We start from the raw sequence: 14,910 nt of genomic DNA on the forward strand, positions 1-14,910 counted from the left end.
GGGCTGAGAATTGCCTGTGGCAGACAGACCCCCTTGGGTGTAAGTGAAAATGGAATTTCCCAGTGTCTGTACCCCTCCTGAGGGCATCAGCCTCCTAAACATGCCTGGAAGGTAAAAATGAAATGGATCTTGGAAATGATTAGCAAAAATAGATGCTTTGGTTGAAAATTTGTTTCTGAGTACTGATTCAGAATAATGGAATTATGGATAATAGTTTTGACAGACCTAGCCTGGACTCGGAGGAATGGAAAATCACCAAGTGGGAAACTACACCATGGGAAACTGCAGTCTGGGAAACTGTTAGAGAACAACAAGCGGGGGAGGCTGGGACAATATACTATTACCCAAAGGAAACCCCCCAGGTTCGTTATGTCTGCCACCAGAGGAAAGATGTCTCTCAGTGCCAGAGATTGATGAAAAGGAAAGAAAATGTTTATTTAATGCTGTACAGATTTAAAGTAGTGACCTAATGTCTTCATCAAAATCCCAAAGTCCCTTAAAACACCCACAAACACACACAGTCCTTCCTTCCCCCTTTGTCCAGTCTGGGGTACCATATCTCAGGAAAAGAAATAGAAGTCTGTGGCTCAGGCAGCCCCCGGTTCTTCTCAGTAATCCATCTCCGCTAGTAGGCCTCCCTCAGTTCCCAGCACCATCAGCTGTGTCACTGGGATCTCTGCTAAAGCCACGTGGTGGTTCCCCCTTCTAAAGCTGCGGGGATCTCCACTTTAGCAAAGTTGCAAGGTTCTCTGTCCACTGACCCAGTCACATGGTCCTTCTCCGCACAATGGCTGCAGGAGTCTCCACTCAGCCAAAACCACATGGTTCTCCCCCCTCAATAGCTGCAAGGAGGGGTGTTGCCACTCTGCCAAAGCTGAGTGGCAGTTCTCTGCTAAAGTCGCATGGTGATTCTCTCTTGCAGGGCTGCGGGAGTCCCCACTCTGCTGAAGACTGAGTGGTTCTCTCCTCCTGCACTGGCTGTGGTCCTCTTGATAGGGGACTCGAGACTTGGAAAATTTTAGCTTAAGGTAAAAAGCTGTAAGTCTAGCAAGTAATGTGTATGTTAAGCTTTTGTTTCAGAAACTACAGATAAGGCCATCTGGCTCCTGGCTCCTGGGAGAGACAGTGGGGTTACTGCTAAAGATTACCACCTGGGAAACAAGTGGAGGCTTCTGGGCCATTGCGTACCAGGCAGAGACCACCGGCCCCTGGGAATGGCTAACTGCCCAGCGTGAGAATGGCTGCAGTTTCCTTTTATCGAATTTTCCTTGAATTTCAAGACCCCTCACTGCACCTTGTATATTCCCTGTTATAAAAAGACTGGCTTGAAAGAAAATGTAAGATGGTCTGTTAGGGTGTGAATGCACCATCTTCTTAGATCACCAGCCATCTGAATAAAGTGCCCATAAAGATTCAATACCTGTCTCTGCTTATTGGATTCGGTCTGTGACAGGTAGCATGAATGCTGGTTTCTTTTCTGGTTTCAGATAGGGTTTTAACCCACCACCTTCTCAGGCTGCTAGCCTCTGATATGAATAAAAATGCAATTATAATTCAATCCCTGTCTCTGCTCTTTGGCTAAGCAGTGATAGGCAGCATAAGCCCTGACTTGGTTGGTTGCCCTCCTGTGGAGAGCCGTACCAATAAAATGGCATTAGTCTAGTCAAGATGGGATCAATTATACAAGATAAAATGGCATCACTCATGTCAACCAAGATGAATGACTGCCAGTCAGCCATGATACTTTGGTCCAAGAAGGAAACCACCTAAGTCACACTAGACACATCTGGCAAGGAGACACACCTAAGATATCTGCACAAGTGACCAGAACAGCTGTGTCTGAAGAGTGGGACCACACATGGAAAAGCTCCTGGGGAAATTCCCCACTTGCCATCAGGGGTGCCAAGACACTTAACAAGAGATCCACAAGGGTTGATTACATCACTCTCAAGGGTATAACTGAGGCAGGCTTCAGATCACTACTGAGACACCTGAGCTCCACACACCAGAATGCTGCTCTGTGCCACACTGCTCTCTCTTGGTATCAGCTGCCAGAGGCTATGCCCTGCTGGACTGAGCACTTTGTCTGTACTGCTGCCCACCTGGCTATGGAGATTCTTCCTTGCAAAACGCTGAAGGCTCCCTTGCCCATAGTGCTGCCTCCTGGACTGCAGACTGAGACTCTGGGACTTGGGTTTGTTACCCCCCAATTCTCTCATGTAATGTTATTACTAATTGTTTCTGAGTGATTGGTATTGTTTTTAGGTTAGTATAGATTTGGGTTAAATCTACATCAGTAAAAACTGAGTGAAACTGCATTAATAAAATCCAAATGAATAGCACAATCACCTGTGTTGGCTCCCATTTTCTTGGTACCAGTGTCACCTGTAAGACTATTGGTCTTACAAGTGACTTGCCACTTTCAGTTCTTAAGGCCTGGATCAGATGGTTCAAGTGGGGTCTGAAGACTGTCATATAGGAAAGACTATTGTGAACATATGCTCACAACACTATCAGTTTCAACAGATACAAAAAAATGGGGCCTCAGATGACTGAGACCACAGGAGGGTGGCAAAGATGGAGTCTCCCTGGCTCTTTCCCTGAGCACTTCTGTAGCCTCTAGGTATGTGGCAGACCTGAAGCCCGTCTTTAGGCTGGACCTCCAGGATAACTAAATAGGCTTTTTTTCACAGGTAGACTGGGGGTGTGCTTCAGTGTACTGTCTGCGCAGTGCACTAAGTGTGGTCACCTGCCCAGAATTCACTTTCTGATTATTATAGTTCTAGGGTTCAGGAACCCAAGTCCCACTGGTCACCAGGGCAATGTGCTAAAGTGATGTTTTCTGTGTGGACTGCACTCATTTGTAGGTTTAACAAGACTGCAGGAGAGTGGTGGGGGAAGAAATGTCCACAGCTTTAGTGATGCAGAGCAAGAGCACTGAAAACAGGAATGACCATGGCTTCTATGCCCACCTGGGTGAGGGACAAAAATGGCACTTTCCAAAACCTCCATTACCCCCAAAATTTCCAACTTGTCCTTGACCCTTCAGTAGATGATCTAAGATTAACAAATCTTTGCACATAATCCAAGTACCTCTCAAACTGATGCTGCCTTTGCACTGGGTCCTGGGGCATGTTACCCGCTCAAAAGGAGTATCTCAGATCCTATAGGCCTTCTACCCCATAATCCTTAGGCATAAGCCCTATTGGTTTCCAAAGTAAATTTTTTTAAAAAGACTTTTTAAAATTTATTTTTAGAGAGAGGAAGAGAGGGAGAAAGAGAGGGAGGAAATCATCAATGTGTGGTTGCCTCTCACATGCACCCTACTGGGGACCTGGCCCACAACCCAGGCATGTGCTCTACATTGGGAATTGAACTGGTGACCCTTTGGTTTACAGGTTGGCACTCAAGCCACTGAGCCACACCAGCTAGGGCCAAAGTAAAATGTTTTAAAGGGCCTTATCTCTTCAGTGAAGGTCCCAAGGTTTGTAGTATCCAACATGGGGCTCAAACCTCTCACTCTTTAGGGAGAAGCTCTTCAGTGTTGAAATCCTTCCCTGTGTGGAATTACTGCACCAGGGGTGGGATTTATTTATTTATTTATTTATTTATTTATTTAAAAATATATTTTATTGATTATGCTATTACAATTGTCCCAATTTTTCCCCCTTTGCCCCTCTCTACCCAGTACCCTCATTCCCTCCAGCACTTCCTCTCCTTTGTTCATGTGCATGGGTCATGCATATAAGTTATTTGGCTTCTCCGTTTCCATATTGTTCTTATTATTCCCCTGTCTATTTTGTACCTACCAATTTATGCTTCTTAATCCCTGTACCTTTCCCCCTTTCTCCCTCCTCACTAATAACCCTCCAAATGATCTCCATTTCTATGATACTGTTCCTGTTCTGCTTATTTGTTTAGTTTGTTTTTAGATCCAATTGTTGATAGTTGTGAACTCATTGCCATTTTAATGTTAATAGTTTTGATCTTCTACTTTTCTTATATAATTTTCTTTAACATAATAATAGCTTGGCAATGATGAACTCCTTTTGCTTTACCATGTCTGGGAAGCACTTTATCTGCCCTTTCATTCTAAATGATAGCTTTACTGGACAGAATAATCTAGGTTGTAGGTCCTTCCTTTTCATCACTTTAAATACTTCTTGCCAGTCCCTTCTAGTCTGCAATGTTTCTTTTGAGAAATCATCTGACAGTCTTATGGGAACTCATCTGACAGTCTTTTTAGGTAACTAACTGCTTTTCTCTTGCTGCTTTTAAGATTCTCTCTGTATCTTTAACCATTGGCATTTTAACTATGTTGTATCTTGGTGTGGTTCTCTTTGGGTCTAGCATGTTTGGGGTTCTCTGTGCTTCCTGGATTTGCATATCTATTTCCTTCATTTAATTAGGGAAGTTTTTTTCATTATTTTTTCAAATAAGTTTTCAATTTCTTGTTCTTCCTCTTCTCCTTCTGGCACCCCTATGATTTAGATGTTGGTACATTGGAGGTGCCTGAGAGGCTCCTTAGTCTATCCTTGTTTTTTTTTTTTTAATTCTTGTTTCTTCTTGCTGCTCTGATGGAATGCTTTTTTTGTTCTTTATATTATAAATCATTGATTTGATTCTCAGCATTATCCCCTCCACCATTGGCTCCTGTAGATTTTTATTTATTTCACTTATTTTTACCTTCATTTGTGCCTGGGTCTTTTTTATGCTCTTCTAGTATCCTGATAACCAATGTTTTGAACTCTGAATCTGATAGATTGCTTATTTCCATTTAGTTTAGTTCTTTTTCTGGAATTTTGTTCTGTTTTTTCATTTGGGCCTTATTTATTTGTCTCTTCAGTTTAGCAGCCTCCCTGTGTTTGTTTCTGTGTGTTAGGTAGAGTTTTAGGTAGAAAATTAAAAACAATATGGAGCTTTGACTCCTTGTCTTAGTAGCATGGCCTATTGTAGAAAACACACCTGTAAAGTGTGTGAGGTGGAACCTTAGGTAATTGCCAGGGTGGGGCAACCTGTTTTACTGCTCTGGGCTCTGTGCGGGGGAGGGCTCAGAGAGGGGACAATGCCATTGCCTAGCTTCTGGAGTTTTGCTTGGGAGGAAGCTGTCTCCTGGCACTTGCTCTGCTGCATTACTTCACTTTTCCCCTGTAAGCCACTGCTACCCTTCCAGCTGTTGCCCTGGTGCTGGATCCCAGAGTGGGTGGGTCTGGGTAAGTCTTGAGACAATTGCAGGCCCTTTAAGAGGAGACTGCTAAGAGCCCTGCAGTTTCCTCAGCTGCCCCAAACCTCACTGGTTTTCACAGCCAGAAGTTATGTGGATTTATCTGAAACCCTAGGCTGAGTGGTCTGGTCTGTGCTTAGATCCCTTGTTCTCATGGTATCCTGCCCAATTTTAATCTGCCACACATGAATGGGAACCACCTGTTCTGTGTCTCCATGCCTCTCTGCACTTCTCCATGTGTCTTCCCCTCCTACCCACCTGGATGAATGTGGCTTCTTTAGATTCTTCGTTGTGGAACTTCCGTACAGCTTGATTTTATAACAAATCTGAGTGATATTCGTTTTGTAGTCTAGTTTTAATTTTTTGTTGTCATTGTGCAAGGAGGCAAAATGTGTTTACTTATGCCTCTATTTTGACCAGAAATCAGGGGTGGGGTTTTTGTTGAGACTCTGCCTCTGCCTCTCCTACCTATCTTCATGTGGCCCTTTTATCCCTTGTGGAAAAAAACACTTTCTCAGCTAATTTTCAGTTCTTTCTCACAGAAATTGTTCCATATGTAGCTATATTTTTGGTCTGGTCAGAATCTCCCATCTTGAACCCCAGAAAAATTTTTCTAGCTTTAGCATTCTGTACTGTAGGGGTCCTTCTTTAGAGTCTTCTGGGATGTATTAAATAATATGGCTTCTCAGTGTAGACCTTTCTCTGGTTCTTTCTTTTATCTGCCTCCTGTATTTCTCTCCTCACTCCAAACCTAAATTAGGGATGCCTTCCTCCCCAGATCTCTGAGTGCTCCTGCTTGGAATCAGAAGATGCTACTGAGTACCCACTTAAGGGTCCCCTTCACATGGCAGTCTCAGCATGAGCTCCCCAACTTGGGAAGGTCCACAGCTTTGTCACTGGTCCCAGTGCTGACAATCCCATTTGCTTCCAGGATTTGTATTTCCTTATAGTTCACTGTTTTTTTTTTTTTTTAACTTTATTTTCTTCTTTTACTTCTGTTTTCTTTTTTTGGTTGTTAAAAAGCTTTTTGACTTTTGTTTCTGAGCCAATTTTCACATTAAGGTTGTATTTGTTTAATTTCTACCAAGTTCTCATTTTATTTTACCAACAGGGCTTTTCAGAGTATATAATCTTCCATTGGCAGAAACAAAGTTGTCTTATTTGTGCATTTAAAAAAATACATGAGCCCTGGCTGGTGTGGCTCAGTGGATTGAACACTGGACTGCGAAGCAAAGGCTCACTGGTTCAGTTCTTAGTCAGGGCACATGCCTAAGTTATGGGCCAGGTCTCCAGTAGGGGCCTGAGAGAGGACACCACACATTGATGTTTCTCTCCCTCTCTCTCTTCTCTGCCTCCCCTCTCTCTAAAAATAAATAAATAAAATCTTAAAAAAAGAATTCCACTAAAAATGGTCACTTAATTTTCCTTGAGATTATGTATAATGATTTCTACTAAATATCCTCATCAGTTTGGTAAATTCTTTTTAAAATATATGAGTATATACTAGATAACTTTTCCTTGTAATGTTTATTTATTTTCTTTTAAAATCATACTTAGGTATAGGTTCCATATCAGTTTCTTTTTTATTCTGTCATATTTGAAGAACTAGATATTTAAGAATATTGTGAGGAAGGACTTGGCAACAACCACCTTAGCAGTGAGACTGTGCCTCTAACCCACTTTCTCTTTAAAGAACACATTCTTGTGTTCACATTGATGAGAATAGGCCTCAGGTCAGTGTTTGGTGTTCTTCTTTTAAGAAGAGCAAGTTGCTAGAACAGCTCACAGTAAATGAGGTTTTCTATTCACACCTTCTCTTTGTGGTAATTTAGGAGCCACAAGAAATAGAACTCTGGTCAATGTCACCCCAATGTATTTAATAAAAAAATTGCTGAATCAATACATAAGTGAATGAACTTAATAGATATATCGAATGCATGTGTCATAGCTATATCAAATTACCTATGACTAGCAGTGAGGAATTGTTTTCCCATACATCTGTTCTCCACATCTGCTCTACCATCCATTTTTTATCTTTTGTCTGAACTCCATTCTTTTTTTTTCTGCTTTTTAAAAAAAGATTTTATTTATTTATTTTTAGAGAGGGAAGGGAGGGAGAAAGAGAGAGAGAGAAAGGGAGAGAAACATCAATGTGTGGTTGCTGGGGGCCATGGCTTGCAACCTAGGCATATGCTCTAACTGGGAATCCAACCTGCGACACTTTGGTTTGCAGCTCACACTCAATCCACTGAGCTATGCCAGCCAGGGCTTGAATGCCACTCTTACTGTGTATATGATCCTGCTATTTTCCATCACCCAGAGATAAACTTTTAACTTTTCAGACTGACACACAATAGGAACTTCTGTGATATTTTGCTCAACCTAGCAAAATAGAAACTAAGATGAAAAACCAAAATTATTAAGAGCCTTGCTATGCCCCTGCTTTATGTTTAGGAAAAAGCACTGACAGAGTTTCCATCTCTGGTATTGAGCAATTTAGGCAAAGAAATGCTTATTGATTTTAACATACAGAAGCAGATCTATTTTTGAAATGAGAGAAAAGTTTAGTGGTTCTTCTTTGTATTGTAATACCATGTCCTGGCTGAGATCAAAAGACTAGAGTTACATGATCAGCTATAGAACAACAACCAAAAAAAAGCCTTAAAATTTTGCATGGATATTATATGAAAATAATTGAGAATTATGATTATAATTATGATTTTAGAGATATAACTTACACAAACAGAAAGAATTCAAATACTGTCATATTAAAGTGATAACTGGAGCTTAGTGTGAAACTTTTTTTGGTATGTGCAAAACTTAGCATAACCCTGCATAAGAAGTTATAGAAACAATGATCCCAAAATGAATTCAGTGTGGAAGTCAATAAATACTAATAATCCATAGAAAACAGTTACTAAAAACATAGAACATATACATAGTGAAAACAACAAATACAATTTAATACATGTTGAACAAAATTAACCCAACCTAATTTACCTGGGAATGTCATTGTGATAAAATTTTTAAAATCATCTAGTTTATGCTTGTGTCTATCAGTGTTGACCTTAATATTCAGGATGTATATATCACCAAACTTGTTCTTGAGGTGCTGAGGACTGCCAAGGCACACGAACTTTCCCTTCGCCATGATGGCCAGCCTGGTACAGAAGGCATCGCATTCCTCCATTCTAGCAAAACAAGATACCAGAACAATGTAAAATTGAAAATTTCTCTGTTGGAGGACCTCCTTCTATAGTTCTGGATTTTGTGATTCTATTTTCAAAGGGAGGTGGAATTTGCCAATCATAAATCTCATGTGGGAGGGTGAAAAATTTTCAGTGATAAGTAGAATATGAAACCCTCACATAAAACTTTTGAACTCCTTGTCCTCTCCACACTTTTGGTTACTTAATGAATTCTTGGTTGTTCCACTGATTATGATTAATGAGGAAGTTACATTCTCAAGTAAGTTTATTGTACAATATTTCTAGCCCCAAATAATTTTCTCTTAACTACTATGATGCTTGCCAACCCTGTTCCAAGCCTCCCAAGGAGTCAGACCTGTGGGAAGTTACGATAATGGCTTTGCCACTTTCACGTGCTTGTGTCACAGCATCCCAGAGCAGGCGCCGGGCTACTGGGTCCATGCCTGTTGATGGCTCATCCAGCAAAATGACTGCAGGTTTTCCCATCAGGGCAATAGCAGTACTCAGCTTACGTTTGCTTCCTCCACTTCATAGAAGGAGAGAGAATGCAGGGAAAGGGAAGGATATACAGATCAGTTACTTACGGGATAGTGTTAGCACAAATGTCTCAAATGTTGAGAGTCTCAGCAAGCACTTAACATGGATATCTGCAATGCTGATTAGATGAGACTTCAATAAGGTACCAGTTTCAAGTACAGGTGTATATATCAATTATTTTATTATTTTCTTATTTGAAACACAGAAGAGTGACTTTTATGTAACTGATTTCAGCAGCATTATCAGTGACACTTATTTATTAGTTCTTAGGGTGTTATGATTTTCCAAGTACATAAATGCCACCATAATTTATAGAGTATAAATTCCTTTTTTTTCATGGAAAACAAAAAACCACATGGACACCAGGAAAAATAAAATGCTCCCCTTTGAGATTCAGAGGCAATAGTTCAAACATAAGTAAGATTTTGTGTTTCATCTTTACTAGGGAAAGACACAGAACCCCACTGATCTGTTTTGTTATTACAATTTTTTAACCTAGTGACTCATTACATAGTTTCACAATTAAGTGATTGTGTGGCAGAGGGAATTAAGTGGTGCTGTTGGCATTTTTTTTTTCAAACAGAAACATAGGGAAACATCACAGTAGCAGCAACAAAAAGATCAGCATAATGACTCACCTGTAGGTTCTGATAATCCTGTCAGCATGGGGCTCCAGTTGCAGCGAATTCAACCATTTGCTCACATACGGCTGAATCTGGGGCTCAGAGATTCCCCATAATCTGGCATACATGGTTATTATTTCGCGACCAGTCATGTATTCCAGCAAAGCATCAGTTTGAGGACAATACCCAACTCTTGACTTCACCTAGTTAAAAGAATTGCCTTAATAAGGACTCAAGTCATCTGTTCCACTGAGAATTTTTAAATGAAAAAGAAGACTTTCATTTCTCCAGGTCATGCCTCTAAGAGTCCTACCAAGAATTTTCTTTACTAAATACTATAAAATTATAGCCAGTGGATCTGTTGTAATAAATTGAACTAACAGGTTTCCCAATTCAATTTTAATAATCTTGGGGATAAGAGGTTAGCAATAAAATTACACAGTCCACTGAATTTGGTAGAGTATTAGAATATAAGATTCTCCCATTATTAATGAGAAATTATGAGGGGTATGGACACCATGGATGTTTTTGCCCTGTGGAAGTTGCACAGCCATGTGTAGATCTTATTTCATAGTAAGGCTGAACCAGAAGCAAAGGTTTTCTCACTCCCACAAATAGGAGAATTCAATGAATGTTGCTTTATCTATTAACTAAGTCTTTTGTGGATTTGTCTTCAGATGCACATAGACTAGACATCCAGAGAAAACATATGAATATTAGTTTATTATAATCAATTAAAATTTTAAAATAAAATTATTTTAAATAACTGAAATTAATACCTTTTCTCTGGGATTTTATTAATTAATTCACAGTGATCCTAGACTATTTATAACCCTAGATTCTTGGCAGAAATACACTAAACCCTTTCTTTATTCTAGGTATGAAATTATTCTCTCATATAATTTTTGAAAGTAAATGAGCCACATGCATAGATAACTCAGTGAACAAGGGAAAAATAACATGAATGCCATTAGCAGAAACAATACTTACTAGAAACACTAGTAATAACTTCAGGTATTGGGATTAATAAACCAGATAGAAATGACAGTACTTATTATATTTAAATAAATTTTAAAAGCTTAAAACTATCTTAATAGGAAAGTATAAAGTCATGTAGACCTTTTAGAAATGAACCATATGTCTAAACATATGGAAACTAAAAAATGAGTCATATTACAATTTCTGTGAAAGGATTTGACAGCAATTTAGTCACAATAGAAGAAATTAACCTGCTGAATAGAGGTCATAAGAAAGTTCCTAGAATGCAACATAAGAATAAAAAATGGGGAACTAGAAAAGCAATATTGGGAAATAAGGATGATAAACTAGAAACATAATATATGGATTATTAGAACTGCAGATGGACAGAAAGATGGGAACAGGAGAAATATCTAAAAAAACTAACTAGTGAAAATATCCAGAACCAATTCAAGATATTAACTGGTAAATTCAAGAATGCCAATAAATCTCAAGAGAATGAAAATATAGAGATCCATGTCTAAGTGGTTCATATTAAAACTTATGTAAAACAAAAGAATCCTTAGAAAGCAGCCATAGAGAAAAAAGATCTGTAAAGAATGTCAAACTAACAGCTGATTTCTCAAAAGCAGTGATGGAAGCTACATGATAGCGAAACAACATATTAATTTGCTAATTAAAAATAATTGCAAACCTCAAACTCTATACATAGTGAAAATATCTTTTGCCAGTGAGGGTGAACTAAGGGCATTTACAGAATGGAAGGAAAAATGAATAATAAAAGATTTTCCCCTGAGATTAAGATGGAAAAAATGTCTGCAATTGCTATTCAATACTGAGTAGAGGTTCTAGCCTTTCAATAAACAAGAGAAAAACATAGGATTAAAAGGAAAACAAAACCTTTCTGTATCCAATCATGATTGTGTAAGTAAAGATTCTAACATAATTTAAATATAAATATTGGAATTAAGAGAATTTAGCAATTTTGTTGAATGCAAGTTCAATATTTATTTATTTTAAATATTTTTTTACCTTTTCACTTTAATTCTTTCCTTTCAAATTGTTTCTACCCTAGCGCACAAATGATTTTATTGTTTGATTTTTAAAAATTACTAACATTTCACAAAACAGGACTTTCAAGTTATCTTAGTATCTTTGAAAACATATGGCATCTTTAATTGTATTTATTTTTTGAGTGGACAAATGTACTTTTTGATTTCCAGCTTCCAGTTTCTTTTTGGACCCAGCTGTCCCTGCCATTTTCATGCATATATTTCCATTAGTGGGCTGTACGTTCACAAACACATATTTCACCCTGCCCCCAACAAGCAGACACATTGGTTTTTTATCTTTAAGTGGGTACTCTACACTCCAGGTTTTCTGTGTTCAGATATCCCCAAAGATTATAAACAAACTGTGCAGCTACCATGAAGGAAGTGAGTGAGGGAGGAAGAATAAAGGCTGTAAACCCATTTATTTACACAGGTGGCAGTCCTCAAAGCACAGGTGTATTAAGACCAGACCTGAAGAACAGTAGTTCTGCTTCCAGGAACAAGGTGCTTATGGTACACAGTGCTTCACTGTAGGTTTGTTTCCTTTAGAAGGTCATATCCACCACCTGAAATTTGGTAAGACCTTTCCATGATAGATGCAAGCCAGGGTCACACATTCAAATCTGCCCAAGCTGGCTTTTTGCTGAATTTGAGTCCCTAATTCAAGTGAATCTCTTAGAAAGATCCTCATTGGCCTTCTTCATGGTAGCAAGATCAGAGCAACACCATCGGGGCCCCTTAACTTAAATGCCTGCACCCAGAGAGCAAGGCAGGACAACTGGAAGATTACACTCAGTCCTCACCTCAGAAGTCACAGCTGCTGATGGGCATTTGACAGGAAATCATTTCCTTGATTAAAAAACCAACAAAAACAAGATTTTGTATTTGTGTTCTAAAGGAGAAAATGTAGTACATGCTATGAGAAAAGCTGTCACTGGATTGCGTGAAAAACTCATGAATTTGCCCTGGCTGGTGTGATTCAGTGGATTGAGTGCTGGCCTGTGAACCATAGGGTTGCTGGTTCAATTCCAGGTCAGGGCACATGCCTGGGTTGCTGGCCAGGTCCCTTGGTGAGGGGCACATAAGAGGCAACCACACATTGATGTTTCTTCCCCTCTCTTTTTCCCTGCTTTCTCCTCTCTCTAAAAATAAATAAATAAAATCTTTATAAAAAAGCCTCATGTATTTGCTGTGCTACTGCTTGTCCTTAGATGGAAGCATTACTTAGTTGCTGGATACTTGGGAACTTCTGAAGCAAAAGGGAAGTTTTAACTTTTCCAACTCTTGGGATCTGTTGCATGGTTCAAAGTAGGGACAGCTCAGAGATTAGAGTCTATTTCTTCATGAGAAAAGGATTCTTACTGGGCTCTTTGGTTTGCTCTTGATCTAACTGGATAACAAGGCAGGAGTCTTATATCTGGTTGGCCATTGGAAGCAACACCATCCCAAGGTTCAGCACAGTAAACTTCAATATGGCTGGGGAGTACTGTTCACTCATCTGTGCTTTTTTTGACTACTAGTCCTTGAAGATTACTAGAATTTCTAATGTGAACAAGTCTGTTTTGCTAGCTATTTCCTGCCACCACATTGTCTTCCTTGACATAAAGAATGCAGGATCTGATAAACAAATAAAAATCTACTGGTGCTAGGCTATTCTCAAAAACAAGTTAAATTTCCCTTAAAATGCAGACAAGAAAAGTTTTGTGAGCTTTGGATGAAACGACTGCAATTGGTATAAGTGGGGTGAGGAGAGAATGGATTTATGCAGAGGGCAGCCTACCGACCTTGCATGCCCTGTGCCAGCTGAGACTCATGCCATTTCTCATTGGCAACAATATGCACAAAAGGTACATGCACAGAGCATATGACATCCTTGAGCTTCCTTTCCATGGTGGCCTTGATCTAGAGAGGAAAATGCAAGATGGCATTTAAGCAGGCTGTCCTGCACATGACCCCATATTCCACTTGAAGCTGGGGCCTCTTGGCAGGAGCCAGTCTTCAGTACTCTCTAAAAAGACTGAATTATTTGCCAAAGTCTTAGAACCAGGAGATTCCTGTCCTGGTAGCCCTGTCCCTCTTTTTTATCACCTGCTTGGCCCCTGTCACCCCAGCTCTAAATGTTCGATATTTAAAAAATCTATTGTATAGGCCATCAATAAATAATAAAAATAAAATCATTTAGGTGAGTATTAAAACATAAAATATATTGAAATAAATTATATACACTAAGCTGAATTCTCATTAATGTAACATAATGTACAACTATTAAACTATTATTCCAAGACACTGAGAAACAAATACATGGAAAGATATATTTACTATAAATATGTCAATCTTATAGAATCCCACTCAAAATCTCACCATTTATAGGCAAAGATAAGATAATGTCTCAATTTACCTATAATTTTAAAAGTTCAAGAATAACAGAATAAAATTCAGAGGGATTCCAAGATGGCTCCAGAGTAGCTAGAAACTTCCTTCATTTACTCTCAGCTCCAGACCTGACTTGCAGCTAAATTGCAGAGAAATTAACTTGAAAAATAAGTTAAAGTGTAACTGATCTGAAATTTAATAAACAGGAGCATGGAGGAAGACAGGAGGAGACAAGGAGAGGGTGAGGCCTCTTGTGAAGGTGCACAACTGGGAAGATGGAGGGATTTTGCAAGCAGCAATATTTCCTAACCCTAGGAGTATGGGGTCTCAGCCCCATTCAGGGATTCTTAATACAGAACAACAGAAATGAAAAGGGGAGCCCATACAGCAGGGGGTGGTGGGAATCAGTGGAGATTCAGCCCAGCTGGGAGACTAAGATCACACCATCGCAGAGAAGGAGTGATCCCATGGTTATACCACCAGACTAGGAAGTTTGCTCTGGTCTGTGACTGCTAAAGGGCCTATGCCACAGTTCCAATTCAAAGGAGGGGGTCTTCTCGGTACTCCCAGCAGTGACTTGGAGAGCTCCTCTATTCTCTGGAAGGACTTTGGGTAGACTTGATCATAGTCTAGACTATGTGGCTTGAGAAAGAGCATCGGTCTTGCCCACATGGAATGCAGAGGCAGCTGAACTTGTTCTGCCACCCTGGCTGTCTTCCAAGACAAAGGGGTAAGCACTGGGCCACAAATTTGGTCCTGTCCTGCTTGGTTAAATGGCATGGGGGAGTGGGACATTTGGCTCATTCGGACCCTGGGCAGAGCTGGGAGTTTCTCCCCACCATGCTTGGCCAGCTCCACTTGAAGACATTGGAGTGACAGCGGAACTGATTTTTCAATTTTTTTTCATCCCCTTC

At 39.7% G+C, this 14,910-nt stretch overlaps 1 protein-coding gene and 1 pseudogene across 1 annotated transcript in view; both read right to left on the bottom strand.

Moving 5' to 3' along the window:
* Positions 1 to 14,910, bottom strand: part of LOC114506931 (ATP-binding cassette sub-family A member 3-like) — a 309,809-nt gene that overhangs the window by 12,089 nt on the left and 282,810 nt on the right. The window contains exons 26-28 of the mRNA XM_028524874.2: positions 9,609 to 9,796; positions 8,789 to 8,959; positions 8,225 to 8,415 (exon numbers count right to left, since the gene is read on the bottom strand). Coding sequence (XP_028380675.1) covers positions 8,225 to 8,415; positions 8,789 to 8,959; positions 9,609 to 9,796 — 550 coding nt within the window. The remainder of the gene's footprint in view (positions 1 to 8,224; positions 8,416 to 8,788; positions 8,960 to 9,608; positions 9,797 to 14,910) is intronic.
* LOC114502891 lies at positions 12,789 to 13,228 on the bottom strand (annotated as a pseudogene).

Source organism: Phyllostomus discolor, chromosome 3 (assembly GCF_004126475.2).
Source record: "Phyllostomus discolor isolate MPI-MPIP mPhyDis1 chromosome 3, mPhyDis1.pri.v3, whole genome shotgun sequence".
Taxonomy (NCBI): Eukaryota; Metazoa; Chordata; class Mammalia; order Chiroptera; family Phyllostomidae; genus Phyllostomus; species Phyllostomus discolor.